The 21920-nt window shown below is 43.7% G+C and overlaps 1 protein-coding gene across 3 annotated transcripts in view; it reads left to right on the forward strand.

Moving 5' to 3' along the window:
• The window catches only part of DIXDC1 (DIX domain containing 1), a 44825-nt gene that overhangs the window by 11523 nt on the left and 11382 nt on the right, over positions 1 to 21920 (forward strand). For all 3 annotated transcript variants that reach the window (XR_012045915.1, XM_072884624.1, XM_072884622.1), the window contains 8 exons: positions 6496 to 6625; positions 7997 to 8122; positions 9884 to 10133; positions 11364 to 11471; positions 16682 to 16794; positions 18350 to 18498; positions 21666 to 21755; positions 21862 to 21915. Coding sequence is in view for 2 of the 3 variants with exons in the window: in XM_072884624.1 (XP_072740725.1) it covers positions 6496 to 6625; positions 7997 to 8122; positions 9884 to 10133; positions 11364 to 11471; positions 16682 to 16794; positions 18350 to 18498; positions 21666 to 21755; positions 21862 to 21915 (1020 nt within the window). In the remaining variant the exon portion in view is untranslated. The remainder of the gene's footprint in view (positions 1 to 6495; positions 6626 to 7996; positions 8123 to 9883; positions 10134 to 11363; positions 11472 to 16681; positions 16795 to 18349; positions 18499 to 21665; positions 21756 to 21861; positions 21916 to 21920) is intronic.

Below are 21920 nucleotides of genomic sequence, written 5' to 3' on the forward strand. Positions count from 1 at the left end.
TGAGCAGAAACTGCTGCTCTTCTCCCTCTGGAGATGAAGACAGTGTTCTCCCCATCCTGACACTATGAATGAAGGGCAGAATCAGTTCCTGTGTGAGATCTGTGTTTAGGAAGCTGCGTACAGAGAGGAGGATTTACTTCTTTATATTTGTTCTGAACACCCAGGATGACAGGAATGTCTCTAAAGTGTTTCTAAAGATCTGGCAAAAACCTTCTAAAGTTGCAGGCACTTGCTTTCTAAAACCTTTGCACAAACCTGAACAGTCGATGAATGGTAGTCAGACTCAGTCAGACTCAGTGGTTTCCAAAATGTTGCATGGACTAAGAGATCAGAAAGCAGAAGGCTGGCCTTTATATTCTTGAATCTGCCCAGAGAAGCAGGTGGCTACTGCTTGAGGTGAATTCACTGAACCGAAGAAATGGTTTATATTAAGACGAGGAAAATCCTTGAGTGTGCCTAGAACATAGCACAGGTTAAGGGCATTGTTGGGTAGCTCCTCCCAAAGGTTTGTGCTGCTTGAGTCTTTGAAATTGACCTTAGGAGCTCTAGAAAACATGTGCTGGCTAGCATTTCATCGAGACTTCAGGATAATCCATCTTTCTGTGATTCAGTGAAAATCAGTGAAAAATCAGTGAAAAATCCTTGTCCAGACATGTTAGGGTGTTGGAAATGTCCATGTTTTCCCTCAGATATGGGTGAAGGGTTAAGGAGCTCCCAGTCTTTTGCAGCTCACACACTATTTCTGTCTCCTGGTGTGGACCAGATTGCATGGGTGCCGCCTTTTCCAAACTGTGTCGCTATACTGAGGCATCTTCTGTGCTTGAGACAGGCTATTTATAGAAGATTTGGAAAATACACATCAGACCAAAAGTTATTTTGAATGAAAGTGCACCTCCTGCTTTAAAGTCAGAGTTTTCTGAAAGAGGAGTCCTGTGAGTGCATATGGTTGTTCTGGCATCACTCTGTCATAATTGGGTGGTTTTGACTGTTGGATGCATCAGGAGCTATCTCAATACATTGAACAGCCTGAATCACATTTAAGCAGCAATTTTGAGAAAAAAAAATCTTCTGCTGGCTTTGAGAGCAGAGAGAAACATTTTCTTTGCTTGTGAGTTTTTATTTTCTGCTTCTACAAAGGCCTTCTCAAACTAAAACAAACAAAAAAATCAAACTGGAGGAACACTGGGTGGAAAATTACAGTTCCCATCTAATTAAGGTAATGTGAGAAAGCTTAGAAATCATACAAGGCCTTAAACATTACATCCTGATGCAATTAGGCTAGCCTTTGAGCTTTGCTGTGGCAGACATTTGGTTCAGTGCTCTGAACAGACAGGACGCCAAATGCCTTTCATACTGGGACCAACCTCATAGCGTGATGGCTATTATTATTGACCTTGTTAGACCTGGTGCTTGGGCAATGTCCATAGGGTATAAAGGAAAAGCAGCGTAAAGATTATGAGAAACATTATTCTTCCAGGCTGATTCCCTAAATCCAACAATAAGGATAGATTCAAATTCATTAAATGAATGCAGAAAAGTATTCTTCTCTTCCTAGAAGCAGAGAGTGTCATGGAAGTCTACTGTAACATGATAGCAAGGAGGTGAGGCTCTCTGAGGGCATCTGCCTGCTAAAGAATGATTTTGTCCAAGAATGAAGATTTGGCCAACTTCAAAATGTGCAATACCCTAATCTCAGAGGAGGTGAAAATTAACCTTACACAGTGTAGTGTAGATGGCACTGATAATAAAAGACAGAGTAGCATATCAAGGCATTGTGATTTACCTATATTTACTGTGAGGCAGACTGGACTGATTGATGGGTGAGAGGGGAGAAATATGAGCCCTAAGCAGCAGGTGGTGAACTGGTTAAATGAGAATAGCAAGGACACCTACAACTGGCAGGAGATTTGCAATAGAGCTGCTGCTTGTCTTCCACCTGTGGAAAATACTAGATAATGACACTTAATTGTAATTATCAGTAAGGGATTACAGCTGCTGAGAAAAATGTGCTGACCCTGGAAGGGCATTTTCCTCTACGTATCATTGGCTGTCAACTGAAAGCACAAAGATATATGCTCCTGACCTCTGCAGCTGTTTTGTATAGCCAGCAGGTCTGAGGCACTTCTTCAGGCTATATGCTGAATAAATGATCCAGAGTAAAATCCTGCTCTGAGATGTGTTGTGCTTACTGAAGTGCTAGCCTGTAATTTGCCAGCAGAAGTGCTTGCAGGTTGGGAAATTCCTTACAACTGCAGATGGCCCCTAGTACCTTGCTTTAAAAATCTTCTCCTGCCCTGCAAAGTCTTTTAAGGCTTCCAGAGTGGATATAAACACCCTACAATGATCTCCCTAGGAGCTGAAGCCATCTGGGCTCCAACTTACTTCAGGTAAAGGAGCTGCTCTTCGCATTGCAAGGTACAGGTAAACCTGGCCTTTTTTTGGAATGCAAAGCTGTGTTAACATAAATAGGATTAAGCTTAACTCCACCATAATCCTAATAAGATGTGCTCTGCATAGTAAATCTTGGACTGGGCTGATGATGTTTTTCTTCTGAAAATCCTGGTTTTGAAAGAAATATTGGTGCAGGAGTAGAGCAGTGTGAGCCCCATCAAGTCTAAGATTTGGCTGAACAGAAGCTGAAACCAAAGTGCAGGGAGAAGCAGAAAACTGAGTAGTCAGTGGTTGAAGAAAGAATTATTCAGCTAATTATTCAATTATTTTGAAGGAAGAGGATGAGTTAGATAGAACAGTAGCTGTTCCCTCTCTGACTGCTCTTGGATATAGCTGTCAGCCATACCAGGTTATAAATCAACAAGGGGAATCTCTAGGGATTTGTTCAATCCTGTGAAGTTTGGAGGTTCTGTAGGAAGCTGTAGTAGCATAGTTACAGCATCACAAGAATTGGTGTAATAGGTCCCACAGAATCTTTCCCCTCAACTAGAAAGACAAAAGTTTAAACAAGAGGAGTGTTAAGAATTTGAGCAGCCGTCAGAGCAGGGAACCTAAGCAGTTTTGGGGGACCAGTGGGTCCAGCCTCCTAGGCACAAAGGCTCACTCTGCATCCTTTACTCAGTCTGCATTGTGTCTCCTGTTTGCTTTGCCTCTGGGGTTAGTGCCTCTTTTTGCTAATTCTTTAGAAGGCACAAAATATAATGTCCTACTCTGTTGTCAGGAAGCAGTGTGAAAGCACAGGGGGGACAGCCTTGGAAAAGGAAAGGAAGAGTACTTTTGAGATGTATCATCTACCTCCTTGTTTGTTCCCAACCTCCTTTCTCTCTTCCTTGGAGTCTTGTTGACTAAGAGGAGCTGAGACCTATGTGAGACTGGATGGGGCACGTGTATCATTTTGAGCTGGGATGCCTCCAGACACAAATGGTGATGGAGCATGTGTTTTTGGTGTGAGTATTTCTGTGGACAAGTGACAAGCACTGGCTGGGAAGTATTTTTGTGGGGTAGAATAGGCTGTGTAGAGCTGCTGTTCTCATGGCAGAATACATCCTAGCAAATATTTTTCTCTGCACTGGAAGATGATACCTGGAGTACTTTCCAGAATAGATGCCATGAATAATGTCCATCCAAGTAGCAGATCATATTGCTGTGGTAGTACTTAGGGCTGTTCTGTTGTGAATTGAGATAGCTGTCTTGGGTTTTGAAACAAATGGAATTCTGAGGGTGTGAAACAAGTGGGTTTTTTAATAGGTCTGATTCATTAACCTTAATCTGTGGCTGTGGATCAAGGCCTTGTGCTTGTGTTGGAGGTGTAGGGCTTTAAGGTATGGCCCACAATGTCCTTTTTATTGCTCAGTTCATGCCAGCTGATGGGGAAGCCACAGAGTGGTGAAGCAAAACATTTTAAAAATTGCTATTGGGATTTCTGCTGAGCAGCTGGGGGGCTTTGTCCCTTCATGCATTTAACACCACTTTGTCATTTTTAGGTTGCTAAACTTTTATATCTGTTATTTTCTTGGTAAGTTCAGTCATCTGCTCACCTCAGCTGCCAGAAGTGACAGCTTACTCCCTGGGTTTTCAGCTTTGCAGCAATCCAAGTCTCTTGCTAAAGTCATTAGATCTTCTAGTTTTTGGATACAAAATCAGGAAATGCTGATCAGTCCAACTGTCTGAACTTCTGCAGAAAAATCTTATGCTTTAGTGGGGGGAAAAAAAGGCAAAAACAACCAACCAAACAACAAAGTCTGCTAATGAAATATAAGTCTGCAGTATTACAGTAGCTACTGGTATGAAATTACTTTGTAATAGTGACATCCCTATTCCATTGCCTCAAAATCCTCCTTTTAATAATCACTGTTTAAAATGTAAATATGCTGGGATTTAGGAGTTACTTTTTTTTTCCTAATAACAATGTCAACCTTCTCATGCTTTTAAGAGATAGAGACTAAAAGTTTGCCAAAAATGCTTTCTTATGAATGCATGAAGAATGTTCAGAGAAAAGAAATAGAAAACAAACTGCTTGGTGAAAGGGTCTAGTTTTCCTTTGAGTGAAAACAGAAGTGTCTGAATGGAAGAACCATATAGACTCCTATAAAAATTGCAATTTTTCTGTAGGCTGGAAGGAGCTGTGCCGTTGTGGAATTAGACAATATAACAGTTTAGAACTTTGTAAAGTTTAGAACTTTGTAAAATTATTTGAAAACTGACAACAAGGTAGTAAATGCTACTGTGATAAGATTATTTCCCTAAATTACATAGACTTCAGATGCAGTTTTCATGCTGCAACCCTATTCGGTACATCTTTACTTATGAATCTAGATATCTCTATAATGATGCTGTATTACTATAAACAAGCCTACCTCTTTTCTCTGGTACTTGTTTGAATAAATTAAAGCTTTATTGAATCTGTGTAATAGAAGGCTTGTGGTCTCTCTGACTCTGGCATTAGACTGTTGTGAGACTGAATCTCAGTGCCCACATGATCAGTTAAAATACAATGGCAAGAGGTGGGGGTGCTTTTTGCAGCTGGCAAGAGTTACTACTGCTGTTCTGAAAATCAGCACAGGGTCGTCAGCTTTGTGCAAGAGAGAGAGAGAAAGTCAAGGTTTGTTGATTCTCCACAGTGCCCAGTCACATTAAGCTGAAAATTAAGACCTCTGAAATTGGGCAGGCAAAACTGACATTCATCATTGCCATTACAGCCAAAGAAGAGCATGCAGATCCAATCCACGTGACGGGCCAAGTCTGCTCCAGCAAGCATGCATCAGATCTGCCACTTCTGCTTCCTTTTTTTCAAAAGCCCCCAGGCTCATCTCCTCTGTTCTGCTCTCCAGCTCTCTGCTGAGTGAGTGGAACTGATTGAATACAGGTCCAGTCACCCTTCTGAACCAGCAGACTGAACCATGGTGTGATTAAAGTTGGATTTCCTATGTCAGAATAATTACGAGTGAAGCTGTGATCAGATTGTGACTTTGGGCTGTAAAAGCATAAACTCTGACTGACATTGCTGAGATAATATGGAATGGAGACTTAAAACCTGCTGCATTGGCAGAATAATGGGAAGCTTAGTGAAAAGGGAGGTAATCCCATAAATGGATCAGTTTGTTTACCTTCCATGTACCACACCAGCCCTGCCCAAAGGTATTTCAGTGATCCCAGTGCTCCTACTAGCCATGGAAGTGCTGCTGACAGGGGGAAGGAAAGGGAAAGGTCATGTGAATCTGCTCTTTGCCTTTCAGTCACTTATGCCAGATGGGTCCTCACACTGACTAGAAGCCTGAGTTTGTTACCCTGGTCTTCCTCTTGTGGCAACAGGCACAGCTATATGAAGCAGCATCTAGTATGACCTGCTAGAAAGGCAGTGCTCCTTGCTCTCAGGTCTTGCAGGTGTTAAGTGCTGTGGCAAGCCAGCTTCCACATGTACAGAAATTGGGCCATTAGCAATGCTGATGCAGCTCCAAGGAAATGGAGGAGGGGGACAGTACAACAGGGTGTCTCTTCCTTGTTGCATGAACTGTTGCAAATGAGCCATGCTGGGAGTGTTAAGGAGGGAGGCTGTTGTCTCTTCCAGGAAATATGTCCTGGTTGTTTATTTTGATAGATGACATAGTTTAATGGGAAATAACACAGGGTTTCTTGCTTCTGCATTGTGGGTTTTCTGCTTTCTTGATATGTGGAAGAAAATAGTGTGGATGGGACACTAAATGCTTTGAGTGAACCAATTCTGGCACCAAAAATGAGGGGATGACAGCATTTGTTTGGCACCAACCTAGATTAAATGTAATTTAAAGCTCTCCTCATCTGTGCTTAGATCATGAGTCCTGTCCTGCTGCCTGCTTGCTCTTCCTGTCCTGGCATGCAGTGAGCTGCACCACAGTGTGCAGTGATGTCAGTTAGTGCTCAGCAGGCTTTGGGATGAGACCGTTGGTGTTTGTTTTCAAGGGCAAAAGACAATGAGATCTGTGAAGATGAAAGAGAAAATTGAGAGCTATGCAACTTCCCCCTGAAATGGCAATGACATGCAAATGTTTTATTTTCTATTTTCAGCAACAACTACAGGCATATGTGGCCTGGGTGAATTCCCAGCTGAAGAAGAAGCCAACAGTAAAGCCAGTCCAAGACCTGAGACAAGATCTCCGAGATGGAGTCATTCTTGCTTTGCTCATTGAGATTGTAGGTCAGTAATGCCATATGGCACTATTTTTCATCTTGCAGTTTTAGATCTTGTGTAGAAGAGGCTGGCCTTGGCTCTGACATCTGTCAGGCATACTGACAGATGTTAATGATGGCATCAGATCTTGTGGGGTTGGGGAAGGAGTGACTTTAAAAAAAACAATCATAAAGCAAATCATAAATGCAATTCTATTAAAGTCCTTACGTTTTAGCAGACATGTACAACAGATGTGCTAAAACCTGTCAGGGACCACATTAACTCCCATGAGGCTGAAATGGAGTTATGAAAGGATTTACCTTGTGGAGGAATAGTGTTAGTGTGTGGCATCTTTGGAAGTGACCTGTTTGCTGAGATACTCCCTTCTTTGTCTTGACTTCACTCCCAAATTCTCTACCTTCTCCCCCTGAGCAGTGGTCAGTTCATTACACATTGTCTCTGCTGTTCCTTCTTCCTCACACTGTTCCTCTGCTCCAGTGTGGGGTCCCACACACAGAAGTCTTCCACGAACTTCTCCAATGTGGGTCCTTCCCATGGGTTGCAGTTCTTCATGAACTGTTCCAGCATGGGTCCTTTCCATGGGGTGCAGTCCTTCAGGAATAGACTGCTGCAGCATGGGTCCCCCGCAGGGTCACAGGTGCCAGAAGACCTTGCCAGAAGACCTGCTCCAGTGTGGGCTCCTCTCCATGGGGCCGCAGGTCCTGCCAGGAGTCTGCTCCAGCGCAGGGTCTCCACGGGGTCACAGCCTCCTTTGGGGCACATCCATGTGCTCTGGTGTGGGGTCCTCCACAGGCTTCAGGGTGGATATGTGCTCCACCATGGACCTCCATGGGCTGCAGGGGGACAACCTGCCTCACCATGGTCTTCACCATGGGCTGCAGGGGAATCTCTGCTCCGGTGCATGGAGCACCTTCTCCCCCTCCTTCTTCACTGACCTTGGTGTCTGCAGAGTTGTTTCTCTCACATAGTCTTACTCCTCTCTCCTGGCTGCTGCTGTACAGCAGTTTTTACCCCTTCTTAAATACATTATCACAGAGATGCTACTAACATCGCTGATTGGCTCAGCCTTGGCCAGCAGTGGGTCCATCTTGGAGCCAGCTGGAACTGGCTCTGTCAGACATGGGGGAAGCTTCTGGCATCTTCTCACAGAAGCCACCCCTGTAGCCCTCCCGCTACCAAAACCTCGCTATGTAAACTCGATACAGTCTCCAACCTAGTTATGCCTGGTACTGGATACCTTATAAGCAGGACAAGAAGCCATGCGTGCCTCTTGCAGTACCCAGACAAGAGATAAGATCAGGCCCTACACCTGTAGCAATTCCTGTGACAGCACCAAGCGGTTCAGTTCTTCTCTAATAAGGTTTTTCACTCCTTTAGCTGGTGAGAAGTTGAATGGCATTCAGGTCAACCCCACCAGCCAGCGGGAGATGAGGGAAAATGTGGAGAAAGTCTTACAGTTTGTGGCATCAAAAAAGATCCGCATGCATCAGACATCAGCAAAAGGTATGTACCCCTGGTAGTCGCCACAGATGATTCTGTCTATTGAAGGCCTGTTTCTGTCTTTGTTTCATATCAAACAGATAATTTATTAGCTTGTGGAGGAGTTTCATTTTTTTTTCTTCCTGTGGTTTAGTAACTCGTTTTGGGTTGCATGATACTGTGCTCTTCACTGCTTTTGGTAGCAGCACAGTGTGCAGAAACGAAAGTGCCTTTTCTCCTGCTGCTGAGCAGTCAGAAGATCACGTAATGGTGTAATGAGGAATACACACTCAGAATCTCTCACTAAAAGGACATATAGACCTGCTACTGTGAAATGAGACATGGGAAAAATATTTCTGGCCCACTGGAAGCCTGAGATACTGTTTCCCATGGCCTGTAAATAGGGAGGAGACCCAATATGCAAAATCACGTCTGTGGCGTGGTTTAGTCAGATATCACAAGGATTGCTGGTGTGTACATGTAGATCTATGGGGTAGAAGACAGACACTGATGCTTACTGTTTGCTGACTGTACTGGGAGGGGATACGGTTCTGATTGTGGCCCTTCAGATTAGAAAGAGGGGAAGAATGCTGAGACAGACTACATGGAGTGCATGACCCTTGTTGTTAGCAGAATAGTACAAGCTGTTAGTTTATAGGCCTTGGTGAGAGGCTTAGAATTTAAATATAGAGTAATGAGTACTGTTCCCACAGTACTGCTACTAGCAGATTGGAGGCTGTACTGTTTCTTTGAGTAATGTTGCAAGTTGTCTTATGAGCTCATGACTCTAGAAATGATAGCAATATTGGTAAAAGTCTTACATAAGCAAAGGTATCAACCTGGATATGCAATCAAATGATGTCATGTGGTCATAGGATAGGATACAGGCACAAGACTCCGGGATACATGCTCCAGAGCTCTGGTAATAGTTCTGACATTGACTCATTCTAGGACTTCAAATGACTCACACAAACTTTTGGCTTCATGTTCTCCGTGAATGATGTGGAGGTAACAGTCACTGTGACCTATTTTGGCTGTTTCTAATTTTTTGGATACTAAAGCAAGTACTAACCAGCCTTCATGCCTCCAGCACTTAGATTTTTTTTTTTCCTTTTAGACTGACTCTGATATTTGGAAACCCTATTCCTATTATTTTAATGGACTTTGAGTATCTGAGTTGACTAAATTGTTTTGAGAAATCCTAGTCTGAAAGAATGGCTGATTTTTGCAGTGAACTTGAGATCAACATGTTTGAGCTAGTTTGTATGCTGGGGGAAATGCCTACTGTGATACTATTAAAACTGACTAGTTAACATTTGCAAGGTGCTACAAACAGTTTATGGTACAGGATGCTATTGCTAAAGGAATACACTGCTGTTCTCTGGTCTTTAGTATTAAAAAAAAAAGCAAATTCCATGTGCTAATTGAAGTGACTGCTAATACAGTGATAGTCTTCAGTAACTGCTGTACTTTTCCAGTGAGCATTCAGTAATTACGTGCTGTCACGTAATCTACTGGATTGTTAGCTGGTAATGGCCATAGAGGGAAGGCTCAGGTCTATTCAAAGCATTTAAACTTGTGATCTGTAGGTGGCAGTCAGTTTGCTGCTCTGTACAAAACAAGCAGAGCTAAGCATCAGTACTGTAATGCACTCCTATTTGCATAGTACTCATTTACTGGCATGGTCCCATTGGGTTTGATTATATTCACGCTTGTTGGTCAGATACATCTCTGGTGGGACTTCATGTTAATGGCATTGTCCTTGGCTTTATTTGCATTTTGCAGATATTGTTGACGGGAACTTGAAATCTATCATGAGGTTGATCCTGGCCTTAGCTGCTCATTTCAAACCAGGCTCTGGGAGAGCAATGAATCATAGCCCTGCTGGCATGGTGGGGAAGAGCTTATCAGCATCGTCTGCCAGTCACAGGCCTCACTCAGCTGCTGCAGTGGCCCAAGGGGCTGTGGCTGCTCTGGCAGATGTTCGTCAAGATGTCTTACAATCCGGCCGGGATGTTTTCCGGCACAGACAGAGGTAATGAGTTTTCCTTGGTTATGTGAGGTGAGGTCATCTTAGCAGGTGGACACAATTTTTTTAAAAATAGATGCCTCTTTATCCTGACAATTCCTGGTGTAAGGTAGCTCTCCTATTGTGCAAACAAAGAGAGACAAACCACTGCTGTCTCACAAACACAAATAAATAGTGACCTAACAAAGAGGAGTACTGACCTAGCCTGGCTGCCTCATGATGAAGACTGCAGGTATCCCCGGTTCTTTTCAGGTTTTACGGCGATATAACTGCTGGATCTCTGTTATCTCACTGGAAAAGAACAGTTCTTTATGGCCAAGCCAGAGGGAACTCTGCTGCCTCATTTTCCCCATTTCATGCTGAGCACAGTGCCCTTTCTTGGTGCTGTCTACTTGGAGACATTCTCATTTCAAGTGAAACAAAAATAAGGTCTTAACTACAGGTACTGGTTACAGATCTGGGAGCAGTTACTTCCAGAATTGAGGTATTGAGCCTGTTGTACAAGTCCATTCTCTCTTCTGCATTGCTGTTCACCCCAATGTTATGCTTGCTGCTATACAGGCAGATGCAGTGTTGTGTGCTGTTAATCAGCTGATGCAGCCTACCATGTAAGCGGAGGAGTTCTGGTGATAATGAAGGGAGATTATCCATGTACAGAAGGAATGTGTAATTCTGAAAAGCACTTTTAGCACTTGCAAAAGGTGCTATGTGGATTATAATAATAATAATAGTAATGACATTTAAATGGAAGTCAGATGGTGGTCTGTTGAGGGTTTAACTTACACAGCTGAAGGTCATTTGCCCATATTATATTGGCTCAAGGGAGTACCCATGAAGCAGTTTGGAAATGAGGTTGAAATGCTATATTTTGAAAAATTAAATGTTAAAGGTTTTCTCTTGCAAAGGCCTTGGGCCAGGAGTTCTTCAGAAAAGCCAGTCCTTGTGCTATTTGCAAATTCTGTTCTTTTCCTTGCCTTCCCAGAGCTTTTGTAGTTTTCTAGTCACAGAATTAGGGATGAGTTTAAAAGGGGAGGGCCTGTTTGCCTGTGTTCCCCTCACACCAAGAAGATGAGATGGAGCTCCCTAATAGGAGAATTTTCTTAATTGGCAGTTTTCTAGCTGTCCCCTCCTTCTTACCTTCCTTTCATTAGCTTTCCTACCATCCTTCTTGGAGACAAGAAGAATTTCTGCTCTTACCAGGTGAGGCTTCTGTCATTCTATGATTATTATCTCCAGAAACAGCAGCATGGATGAGGAGATTGAAAACCCCTACTGGAGTGTCCGGGCACTGGTGCAGCAGTATGAAGGGCAGCAGAACATGCCATTGGAGTCCCACTCTTCCAGGTAAGGAACTTCACTGCCAAGATGTGTCCCCTTGTGGTCCTTTGTCTGACTCCCTAAAGTGCCCTTTCTTATCACTGTGATCTGGTTAGCTCTGACAGAGAAGGGGAGGGAGTGCTGACATGAGGGATGCTGAAATGGAGTTTGTGACCTGCTTCACAGAAAGGAAGGGGTAGAGTAGTTGGGGTGCAAGGGATGAATATTCAGAGCTAATGGAAAAGATGTGGAGGAAAGGAACTTAAATCAACAAACCTCATGCCCTGCAGAGAGATGGAGATAAGGGGGCATGTGGATTTCAACAGCAGTTACAGGAACATACCAGTCTTTAATCCAGATACATGATCCTGGGGGGATCTGCAGCTGTGTCTTCATTGCCATTGAGCCCTCATCCATCACCTTTAACTGTCTCTAGATTTACAGTTATCTAATTTACCTTTCCATCCCCCAGACTTTCACCTTCAATCTAAAATGCAGCATTTCATTATTTTACTGAAATATCTCCTGCGTACAGCTGTGAAGCCTGAAATTCAGAGTTCAGTATGGTTTCCATTGGAGGTGACAATTTACATGAGCAGTGGAGGGAGGACACATGGCTGTGTTGTTTGTTTTCATGGATATAGGAGACACAGTGTAACTGAAGGGGCTTTTGAAGAAAAACTGTACTACAGTGGGGGAGCTGATCCGGTACAGGTAGCTTCATAGAAAAGGACATCCTTTCCCTTTTTCCCCAGAGAACAAGAAACTGGCTTGAAGGCAAAGGACTGTGTAACCAAACATATTGGATCTCCCTCTGGATATGATGCTTTGCTCCATTTAATCTCTTCTAGAACAGACTAAGAGGGCAGAGCTGCATGGGCATAGCTGCAGCTCTCTTTGATTCAGTTTCCCAACCCCAGTGTAAGCCTCAACTCTGCTTTGTTGTCTCCTTGTCCTGCCTGGGCTGCTCCCTGAGAGTGCCACAACTATCCCCCCCCCCCCCCCCCCCCCCCCGATTTGTGCAGGAGTGAGGAGGTTCATTTTCCTAGGACAGATTGCCACTGACAGTTTCTCAGCAGGCAGGATGTATCCACAGGATTTCTCAGGCCACTTTTGATGCTCCATAGTACAAAGAGGCCTCTGTGTACCTGAGAAGGTTGCTTGGCCCAACAGAGGAGAAGAAAATACAATAGTTTGTATTTATCCCTAAAATTTGCTGTGTATCATTGTGAAGTCATATTTATATGTACAGACATACTCATTTGGAAGAGTGTGGGAACTCCATGTGAGCCAGTATTGGACCACTGCTTCCACATGATGTCAGTAGAGAGTGTACTTTTGAAGCTGTCGTTCCAAGGGAGATATAAAAATTCTGGTCTTGGCAACAGGATTTCATGGCTAATGTCACAGGACTTACTTTGGTGTTGACTCTTCAACCACGATCTCAGTAGGACAGCAAGTGAAACATGCTGCTCCCTCCACTTATTCTTCAGTTTAAGGTAGCTGTAGTATTTTATGTGTACTCTTCTACCCTATAATGGATTGTCAGACAACTGCTGTTTGCTCATATGTGGCTGTATTTTGGTGGTGAGTGAAAATTTCTCTGCACATCCTAAATCACTTTGTGTTTTTTGTTTTTCACCATAATGTCACGAGTTCTCTTACCATGTGGTAATGGTGATATTATTGCTGATAGGACATAATATGGTGAGAATCTTTACATAAGTGATCAGTGATCTACCCAAAGAAATTGGGATCAATCTGACCTTCAGCACCTGGGGATGTCTTCTGCTGACACCAGGCTTCATGATAAAGACAAGATGCTTGTTTCTCTTTCCTTCCAGAGAGAAATGTACTAGCTTAGTTATGAGAACTGGCTGGGAGAAACAAGCCACTTTTTTTATTAGTGAGAGATGTGGTTATTAACTGCAGCCACCCCCCTCCATCTAATTGTGCTGCTGTCATGTCTGTCCCAGGGCAGCATTCCCTGCCTACCATCAGCTCATTTCTGCATTAACTCCTCAGTAAGAGAGCTCACAGCCTGAATAACAGAATTCCCAGAGACAAAAGCTCTAATAAGCAAAGGAAATTGAAATGATTCATGGAAAATTTGCCAAAATCGAATGGATTTCCAGACCACTGAGCCCCTCACCCATCCATCTCCCTTTCCCCTCCCCTTCCACCAGCCTTCCCTCCCCCACTCTGAGCCAGGCATCTCAGAGAAAAGGCTCTGCCTTGCACAGCCTGTGTGACAGCAGGAGGGAGAGGGAGCTGTAGATACGGAGGAAGAGGAAGCCGTGCATAGGACTGGGAAGTGCTGCATGCTGTCTTGTGAGACTGCATCTGAGCCTGGAAGAGCAGGGAACCTGCTGCTTGCAGAAGCACCTTCTCTTGGCTGTTCGTTGGCATCTGCAGGAGGTGCTTGGAGTCTAAAGAGGGCATAATGGGATGAGAAGCACCACTGGCAATCCAGATCATAGTCCTTGTGATGAAAACAACTGGCTGTGCAGCTGACCAAAATGCAGCAGCAAGGGACAAATAACCTGAGAGGAAAACCAGCAAAAGCAAAACCCAGGCTGCAGAATTCCCTGGCTCTGGAATCAAATATGTGTGTGGGGGCTGTTGATCTGCCATCTGACGGTTTCTTGCAAAGACTCTGAGTGGTTTTCTTTTTTTTTTTTTTCTGCTGTGAATCTTTCAGCTAATGTGAAGCAGTCTGGCTTGCAAATATTTCTCCAGTAGTTTGACAGGAGCTGGCGTCTTCTGCACTGAATTCTGAGCATGTGAAGGGACAAGGCATGTCTGTAGCCAGAATCCTGAGGCTCCCTGGGAAACGGATTCTGTGAGGCGAAAGGTTAAAGTGGGATCATGGGAGGGAAGCAGGTCAAATGGTGAGCGATTGTTGCCATTGTCATTTGAAACAGCAGGGATGGGGTGTTTATTAAAATTATGAGATTTCAGACTTATCACTGGGGCTGTTGTCCTAAAGCCTTGACTGTGCAGGCACTGGCAACTCTGGGACTCAGTGGAGTAAGGATATGGGTTAAGAAACCAGCTGGTAAAAGGAATGAAGTGGAACAGTTTGCGTCATAAATCTGTCTTAAATAGCTTTAATTTCCCAGCACTTATTTCTGCATGCTTTAATCACAAATTGTTATGTACTTTAAAGAACAAATTACATCAGTGGATACTTCATACTCTAATGGGTTTGGTGACTGATACAAAAACTGTAGACATGTTTCCAGCGTTAACTTGATGGTATAATGTCTGAGGCAACCTGATCTATGCTACTGCCTCATCTGAGTGCATGTCGGTGGCTCTTTCACTGTTTGGTATGGTTTGAGATGTTGTCACTGATGCCATGTGAACCCACTGGCCTTTTAAAATAGGGAAACTGCCTGGAAAGGGGACTGTGGACATAGGAATGCCTAAGCAATTATCTGTAAAACTGGCTATGTTGTGGAGATCTGTAGTGATCACTGAACCCCACCCCCCTGCCCCAGCTGGGATCCTTTGTATTTGCTTTGGGCTGTGGATCCAGTGCTAAGAGTCTGCTAGACTTGGGAAGAGGGGAATGTTATTTCCAGGCTCTATATCCCCTTGGTTTTTGTCCTGCTCATTCTTTCCAGTTCCCTGATCTTGCCCATCCCTCAGTTTCACTATCTTCTCACTCAACAGTTGCTAATACTGTTTTTCTAGGACAGCTCTCATTCTTTCATCTTTTGCATGGATGAGAACCAGCAATGCACTTCCCAGTGGCCTTATCAGGATGATGGCACATTCAGAGTATCAGCTGAGAATATGCAGGGGGAATATTAAGATCTGTTCCTACAAGGAAGTAAAATCCCTCTGAGTTGCTGGACATGTTACATCAGCTGGCCTTCCTGTTTCATCCTTTCCTCTGAGCCTTACTATGTAATGCAAACCCAGTAGTACTCTCTGAGCTCCCAAACAAGTATTTTAATTTTATGCTGTGCACCCATTCAGCAACAAGCAGGAGCAGGGGGCTGGTTACAAATGTTGTCTACAAAATGGGCCTCATCAGGGACTGCTGTAATGGAGTTAAGCCTTCCTGAAGGTAAATCCTTGAGCAAAGCCAGGTGGTCTGGACCCCTTTAACAATCATGCACACCCTGTTTCAGTGGGAAAGAACAGCTACTGTAGCTGTTGGAGACCCTGCTAGAAGATGGTTATTCTTTCACTTAGTAAGTTGCGTACATCTTTTCCTGTAACATGGTGAAAGTCCATTTAGTCTGGACCGTTAAAACGAGACTGCTTGAAGGTCTGTAATATAAATGAGAAATAAGCCAGCACTGGCTGTGGGAGTGGACCAGATGGGAGCTTCTAGCAAGTCATTTCCATCTCTATTGCAAGGCTTTTCTGATTCTGAGAGCGCTGTGGAATACATAGCAGCAGTGCTGGGAAGATGCTGAAGTCGAGCTGTCAAAGCCTCTTATTTTTCTAAACCTATTATATTATTTCCACACTGGGTTTTTTTTTGTTCTCTGTCCTTTGTTTCTGTGTTGGGGAGAATGAAAAATTAACTCCTGCTTCCACTTGCAAGGATTAGTTCCTGCGACTTTAGAGGTACATTGAATGGGTCAGTGAGTTTCAGTCACCTTTTGATGTTGTCTGGGTGATGCATTTAGGAAGAATTTCTGAAAAAAGATTGCTTGAACCTCACAGTCAGCTGAGATGGCTCCAGTGAAAATATGTGGGTACTTTCAAGAAGTTTTAAACTAAGAACATGAGTGAGTGGTATCTGACTTTCAAAACTATTTTGCCCTTGGAATTTCAAGTTAGTGAAGTGGTGCTTTTGAAAGCTGGAGCAAGAGATGCAGCAAGCCAGCATGGCTTTTTGTTCAGCTTGCAGTTTGAACACAAGGCTCGCAGTAAATAATTTCTGAGCAGACCTTCAGTAGAGTGTGGTCTTACCCTTGTGTGAGTGTATGTGAATTCTGTGGTGGCAGTCTCAAACTTGCATTCTGTTAAGGAAAATTAAGAGACACATTGTGCTACTTATCAGTTAGCCTGCTATGACACAGAGTAGAGTGATGGAAAAGTTACATGCCCAGTTTGGTTTGGTAATGGCTTCTCTAGTATGCAGATAATTCTTAGTTTCAACAAGCCTGCCTGCATATTCACTTTCATCTTAGATGAGGATGATGTTGATCAGCACTTTACAGAAGCTGATCAGTTACTTTAACAGAAGTAACTGTTTCTCCTTTCCTCTGCAGTCTTACATCACCCAGTCCTATCCATAGTGCGAAGAGCGAATCCACTGTAGCCCCATCAGAGGAGAAGGAAAGACTTGTGATCATCCACACTGAAGAAACAGAAACTAAAACAGGTACCTTGCAGATAATGCTTACAGCTCACACTTTCATTGGGACTTGTTTGTATCATAAACTTGCTGAAAAGTTCCCCAGTAACTGAAATGGATGTACAGAATGTGATGCTGAGTATCTGTTCACATAAAACTAAATCCCAAAACTTTTAACACTACAATAATGCCATAATATGGCAATGTCTGTGAGGCTTGCAAAACAATGCTTGGGAAATAAAAAGCTCCGGAGGAGCATTAAGGATCATATATAATTTTCACTGTAGGGTGAATACTTTCATCACAGCATCATTACACCACATTGAAAAAAACATTTAAAATTCCCTTAAAGAAAGAGTCCATGTGAGCTTGTCAAGCCAATGATGCATAACTTGACTTTGTGTAAGGGTCTGTGTTTACAGCACATCTGTACGTAGGTCGAGTGGCTCTTTGCAAAGAATCAAATAGTTGTAGTATTGTTGTGCTAGTTGCATTGGGAAGTCATTGCTGTGTTGCCACAAATGCCCTGTGATATGGTCAGTTTACACTTAAAATTTTCATGCAGATTGAAGGAACGGTTTTCAAAGAAGTTCCTGAAGTTATTTTTTTGTTTTGTTTCTTTTCCTTCTCAGGAATGCAGTCTAATAATAACTTTTTCTGGTTAGCATCCATCCCAAGAGCAAATGACAGAGAAGCTCTCCTAGGAAATGCTTTGCTGCCTCAGCCAGTGTAGTCCTGCTTCAGTGCTCCTTCAAAAGTATTTGACAGACTATCTCAGTGGCTGAAGTAGCTGGCAGGCTGTGGCTCTTCCTTAAATTCTTAGCAGTACTGTCTGCTTGCTGTCCATACAGTAGGATATTGTAGATGCATGTTTACAGATGCACAGCAGCTTGCATTGGCCAATTTCACTTTTGGTCAACTAGCTAACAAGCACTGCTATGATTGTTCCTCATCCCTTCTTAGGGAAGAAAAAAAAACCCTCTATTCCTGGGCCAGCCAGTGGATGATGGTTAACCAGTGATCTAGCTTATGCTGTGGGGATCAGAAGAGGCATGCAAGGCTACTAAACTTGCTATTAAGAGAAAAGTCTTTTTCAGAATTAGGTGTGTGTATGTTCTCCACCTTGAGAAAGCCATGTTATTTGACAAGTAGAAATACTGTTTAATGTTGCTTTCAGTGGGTCCTTGGTGCACCCTCTAACACTCAGATGTGCTCTTCAAATCCCACAGTTGCTTTTCTCCCCTTAGATATTTTCTACTACACATGGTGCAGTGCATTGTCCCCTGTGACGTGCTTTGAAATCTCCAATACTGAGGAATCAGATGCAGCAAAGTTAACGAAGGGGAAGGATGCTTATCTTTGATACATGTGTATGCAGGAAAGCTTCCTTTGCATAAAGAATGAGGCATAAATCCTTGAGATTAGACAAGATGTCACACCTGTAGTAACTTACTTAATACAAGCTAGAAGACATGCTGGTTTGTTAGTGACAGCTAGCATGGACAGCAGGCAATTGTGTGGTGCAAGTCTTTGCTGGACTCCTCTGTCTGTCATGACCACATTCAGCTGCTCTCTCTTCCAGAAGAGACAGAATCTCATTTCCAGCCTGAGTGGCAAGCAGGGAACTCTGGGTCATATTTGGAGAATTCATGGGAGGAGCAGCTTTTGGAACAACAGGACCATTTGGAAAAGGAAATGGAGGAAGCGAAGAAGATGATTTCAGGTTTGCAGGTAATAGTTTTTCTTCTCAGCCAGTGTTCCCTTCTACATATATTTATTTTCCCACCAGCTGTAGCTGGAAGACAGGTTATCTTGCAGCTGAGACACTGGCCTGGAACTTGAGAGAGCTGAATAAGAGTCCTGGTCCAGTGAAGAGTGAAGTCTCCTGGGGTGATTGTGCAAGAAGTCAGTTGGTCTCTTGGGTCACCTCAGTTAAATAGGGACAATGGCTCTTCCATGTGTCTCATCCTGTGGGATGAATCCCTTCAGGGAAGAGTTCCTCAGGAATGAGGAATTATTTCTGATAGTGTGGATAGCGTGTATTGGGGTATATTGGCTGTAGCCAGCAGAGACCTTATCCAGCAACAGAATGCTACTGACTAAGCACTCTGACATCTTCCTTTCTTGCAGTTGTGTTTAGGCTCTCTTGGCTCCTGCAATTGTGATTTGGTGCTGGTCACCTTTTCCAGAATGGAGAATGCCAAAACCGTCCTTTCCAATGGCCCAGATGCAATTTAGACAGTTGGATCCAGCCACAGTCTTGCTTGGGGCAGGGTATGCCTGTCCCCCATCACTGTGTAGCATGCTTAACTAAGAGAGCCCAGGGAAGGAGGAAAGATGGCTGCAACTTCCCCAGCGCCAGTATATTTACTAGGGTTTCAAAGAAAGGATTTTAACATCAGTTTGCACAATTCAGACACAACTTTTTCTTTTTCTTAGCTCAGGCTTTTCCAAAACTTGGTGTTGACATGATTTGAGGCTCTTATTCAGTAGGGAGGGAGAGAAGGATGTGGAGAGAGAGAAGATTATATTGCTATGAAGACTGAAGATCAGTGATACTCACTAGTAGTAATTTAGGTGGACTGTGAGAGGGCAAAGGGCACACTGAACGCAGGTAAGAACAGAACCACAGTAGAGAATCTAAAACAAAGCCTATGTTTAGAAGGTGATTATGTCTGTGTCTTTTGGTTGGAGTCCAGATCCTAGCTGGGTTCATTGGCTTGGTACCCTGTCCTGTGATGCTATGCAGACTCCTGTATGTGGTGTCACTGTGCAAAGCATGTATGTTACTGTGCAAAATGGTAAAGATGCAGCAGTGTTTTCCCACGTGCTGGGGCTGGAACTCCCCTTCTTCACCAGGGCACTTAGCAGCCTGCAGGTTTTATTAGCAGCCTGAGAGAATAGAGCAGTCTTTCTGTGATTTGTGATCGGAAGTAATGCAGAGAGACAAGGAATGTCAGGAAATCAATCAAGATTCACAGAGCTGATCGGGGTCACACAAGCTTGCATCAGTCTTTCAGTGAGGTAGGCTGAACTATAATATTTGGCACATTCTCTAAGCAACTAAGTATTTGCTGGACCTTTTCTTTGCTGCCGTGTTCCAGTCCCTCCCTGACCAAATGACCCTCAGTCTAATGTGTTTGACTCTGCATGGGGAGTAAAGCCCCTGATCCATATGGTAAAGACCCTGCACTCTCTCAGGAATATTCCTTTCTGTTTGTGCTGGGAACCATGCTGGCTTTGAATTGTAAATATTTATGTGCCAGTAAACAAAGCAGAGATTGTGTGAGAAGTATAGGCAGCCGGGGTGGAGGGTGGGGTGCGGGTGGGCGGGCAGGCATTTTCCCTGTGGACAATGGGCAGGAAACAAAAGACTCAAAAAAAAAAAAAAAAAAAAAAAAAAAAAATTGCTTGGCTCACTGGTAAAACCCAGTCGCATTATGTGCCCACTGGGAGCAGGGAGAGACGGCAGTGGAGGGACTGGCATGTCCTGTTTCTCCAGCCCTGGCCCCATGTTTCAGGAGTGAGGGTGAGCAGCTGGCATTGCTGCCCTCTCATCCCCTGGGAGTAGGAAGAGGCAGCTGATGTTGCTAGCCAAGAAATTGGATTTGATTAATTGATTTTCCCCCTCTTGCTCAATACTTAAGAGCTTCCAGTTCATGAGAGTTTGACTGAAATATCAGGAACCTGTGTATGTATACCCCGTAAGGCACTAAAACTATGGTGGCTTTTTATGTTTCTGTGTGATTCCTGCTTGAGTGTCCTGCTGGGAAGACTTGGGGATGCACTGAGAAAACAGTTTTCCAAAGAGCTTTTGCATTAACTGAGTACGGATTATTTGCTCTTCGGCAGCAGCTGCAGCTCTTTGGTGGAGGACTGTGTCAGCAGGCAGAACCTGACCTGTCAGCCTTGAAGTCTTTTGGGGCTGAACTGGAGTATTACTGCAAATGGGATATTTTGGGTTTAGCCATGGCATTCAAACAGAAATAAACTAGAAAGTGAACTGAAAGAGAGGCATGACTCTTCCCAATGTGTCCAGTTGTTGTAGGCAACATCCTGGCACATACCAAGTGGCCTGAGTCCTAGAAGTTAGAGGCAGAAAGGTCAATGTAAAAATCACCAGCTAGAGAAAACCAGTATGGTATACCCTGCTGGAGATCTAGCCTGATCCTGCTAATCACACTTCCTACAGTGCATGCTTTTCCTTCCTTCAGGCTGGATTCAATCTACTGTGGGAATTCTGGCATCTGCAGACATCTGGGCCCACCTTGGAGCTGCTGAAGGAGTTAATACTGTGCTTCTAGTAGCCTTCCTCAAGCACAGGGCATAGCTTAAGATTTTCACTGTCTGTGTGGGTGAGGGCTCTTCCCTCACTTGGACAACAGTTCTGAATGTGTCTTGGTCTTGTCTAGTGTAGACAGAATTAGGCTTCCCTGAACATCCTGTTTCTAAAGTCTTTTGTAGATGTGTGGCTAGGAGAATGGCTGTTTTCAGCAGGGGACACTTCAGTCTCATTCCAGAAGAGAAGCCTTACAACATAAACCCAGTTTAGTCTCTGCTTTAGACTTCAAATCTGTTATTGTAGTGAAGGCTACCCTTGGACTGAAGCCTGAGACCGACTTCACTCCCTGAAAATCTGAGTAGTTGTCCTTGTTTGGTGTCTTTCTGTGGGGAAGGGTATTGGCTGACAGATATCTCTGGGAGAGCTTTTTCAGGGGATAAATCTTCTCGTTCATTCCTGAAAAATTCTACTCATTGTTGAGGGGAATAAGTCAGCAGAAATGGAAAATGAAACTGTTTAGAGACTGTTGATATGAATGACTGTTAGCCAGAGATGCAGCTAGCCTATTTTCCTTTGAAACCCCTGAAGAGGAGATTTTTTTCCTTTATCTTCCCAGGCTTTGTTGCTCAATGGGTCTTTACCTGAGGATGAGCAGGAAGGGTCCTTTGAACTTTGTGAACGTGGAGCATGCCCCGAAGAGCAGCTGGTGAGCACATTGCTGTACCTACATTTCTCTGACCAAGCTGCCCTTTGCACTGTTCTGCCACAGGCAGGTGTCTTACACAATAACCACCATGGTATTTTACATTCAGATCATAATCCGAAGTCGCCTGGACCAGAGTGTGGAAGAAAATCAAGACCTAAAGGTTAG

The sequence above is a fragment of the Ciconia boyciana genome, chromosome 20, assembly GCF_034638445.1.
Source record: "Ciconia boyciana chromosome 20, ASM3463844v1, whole genome shotgun sequence".
NCBI classification, from domain to species: domain Eukaryota; kingdom Metazoa; phylum Chordata; class Aves; order Ciconiiformes; family Ciconiidae; genus Ciconia; species Ciconia boyciana.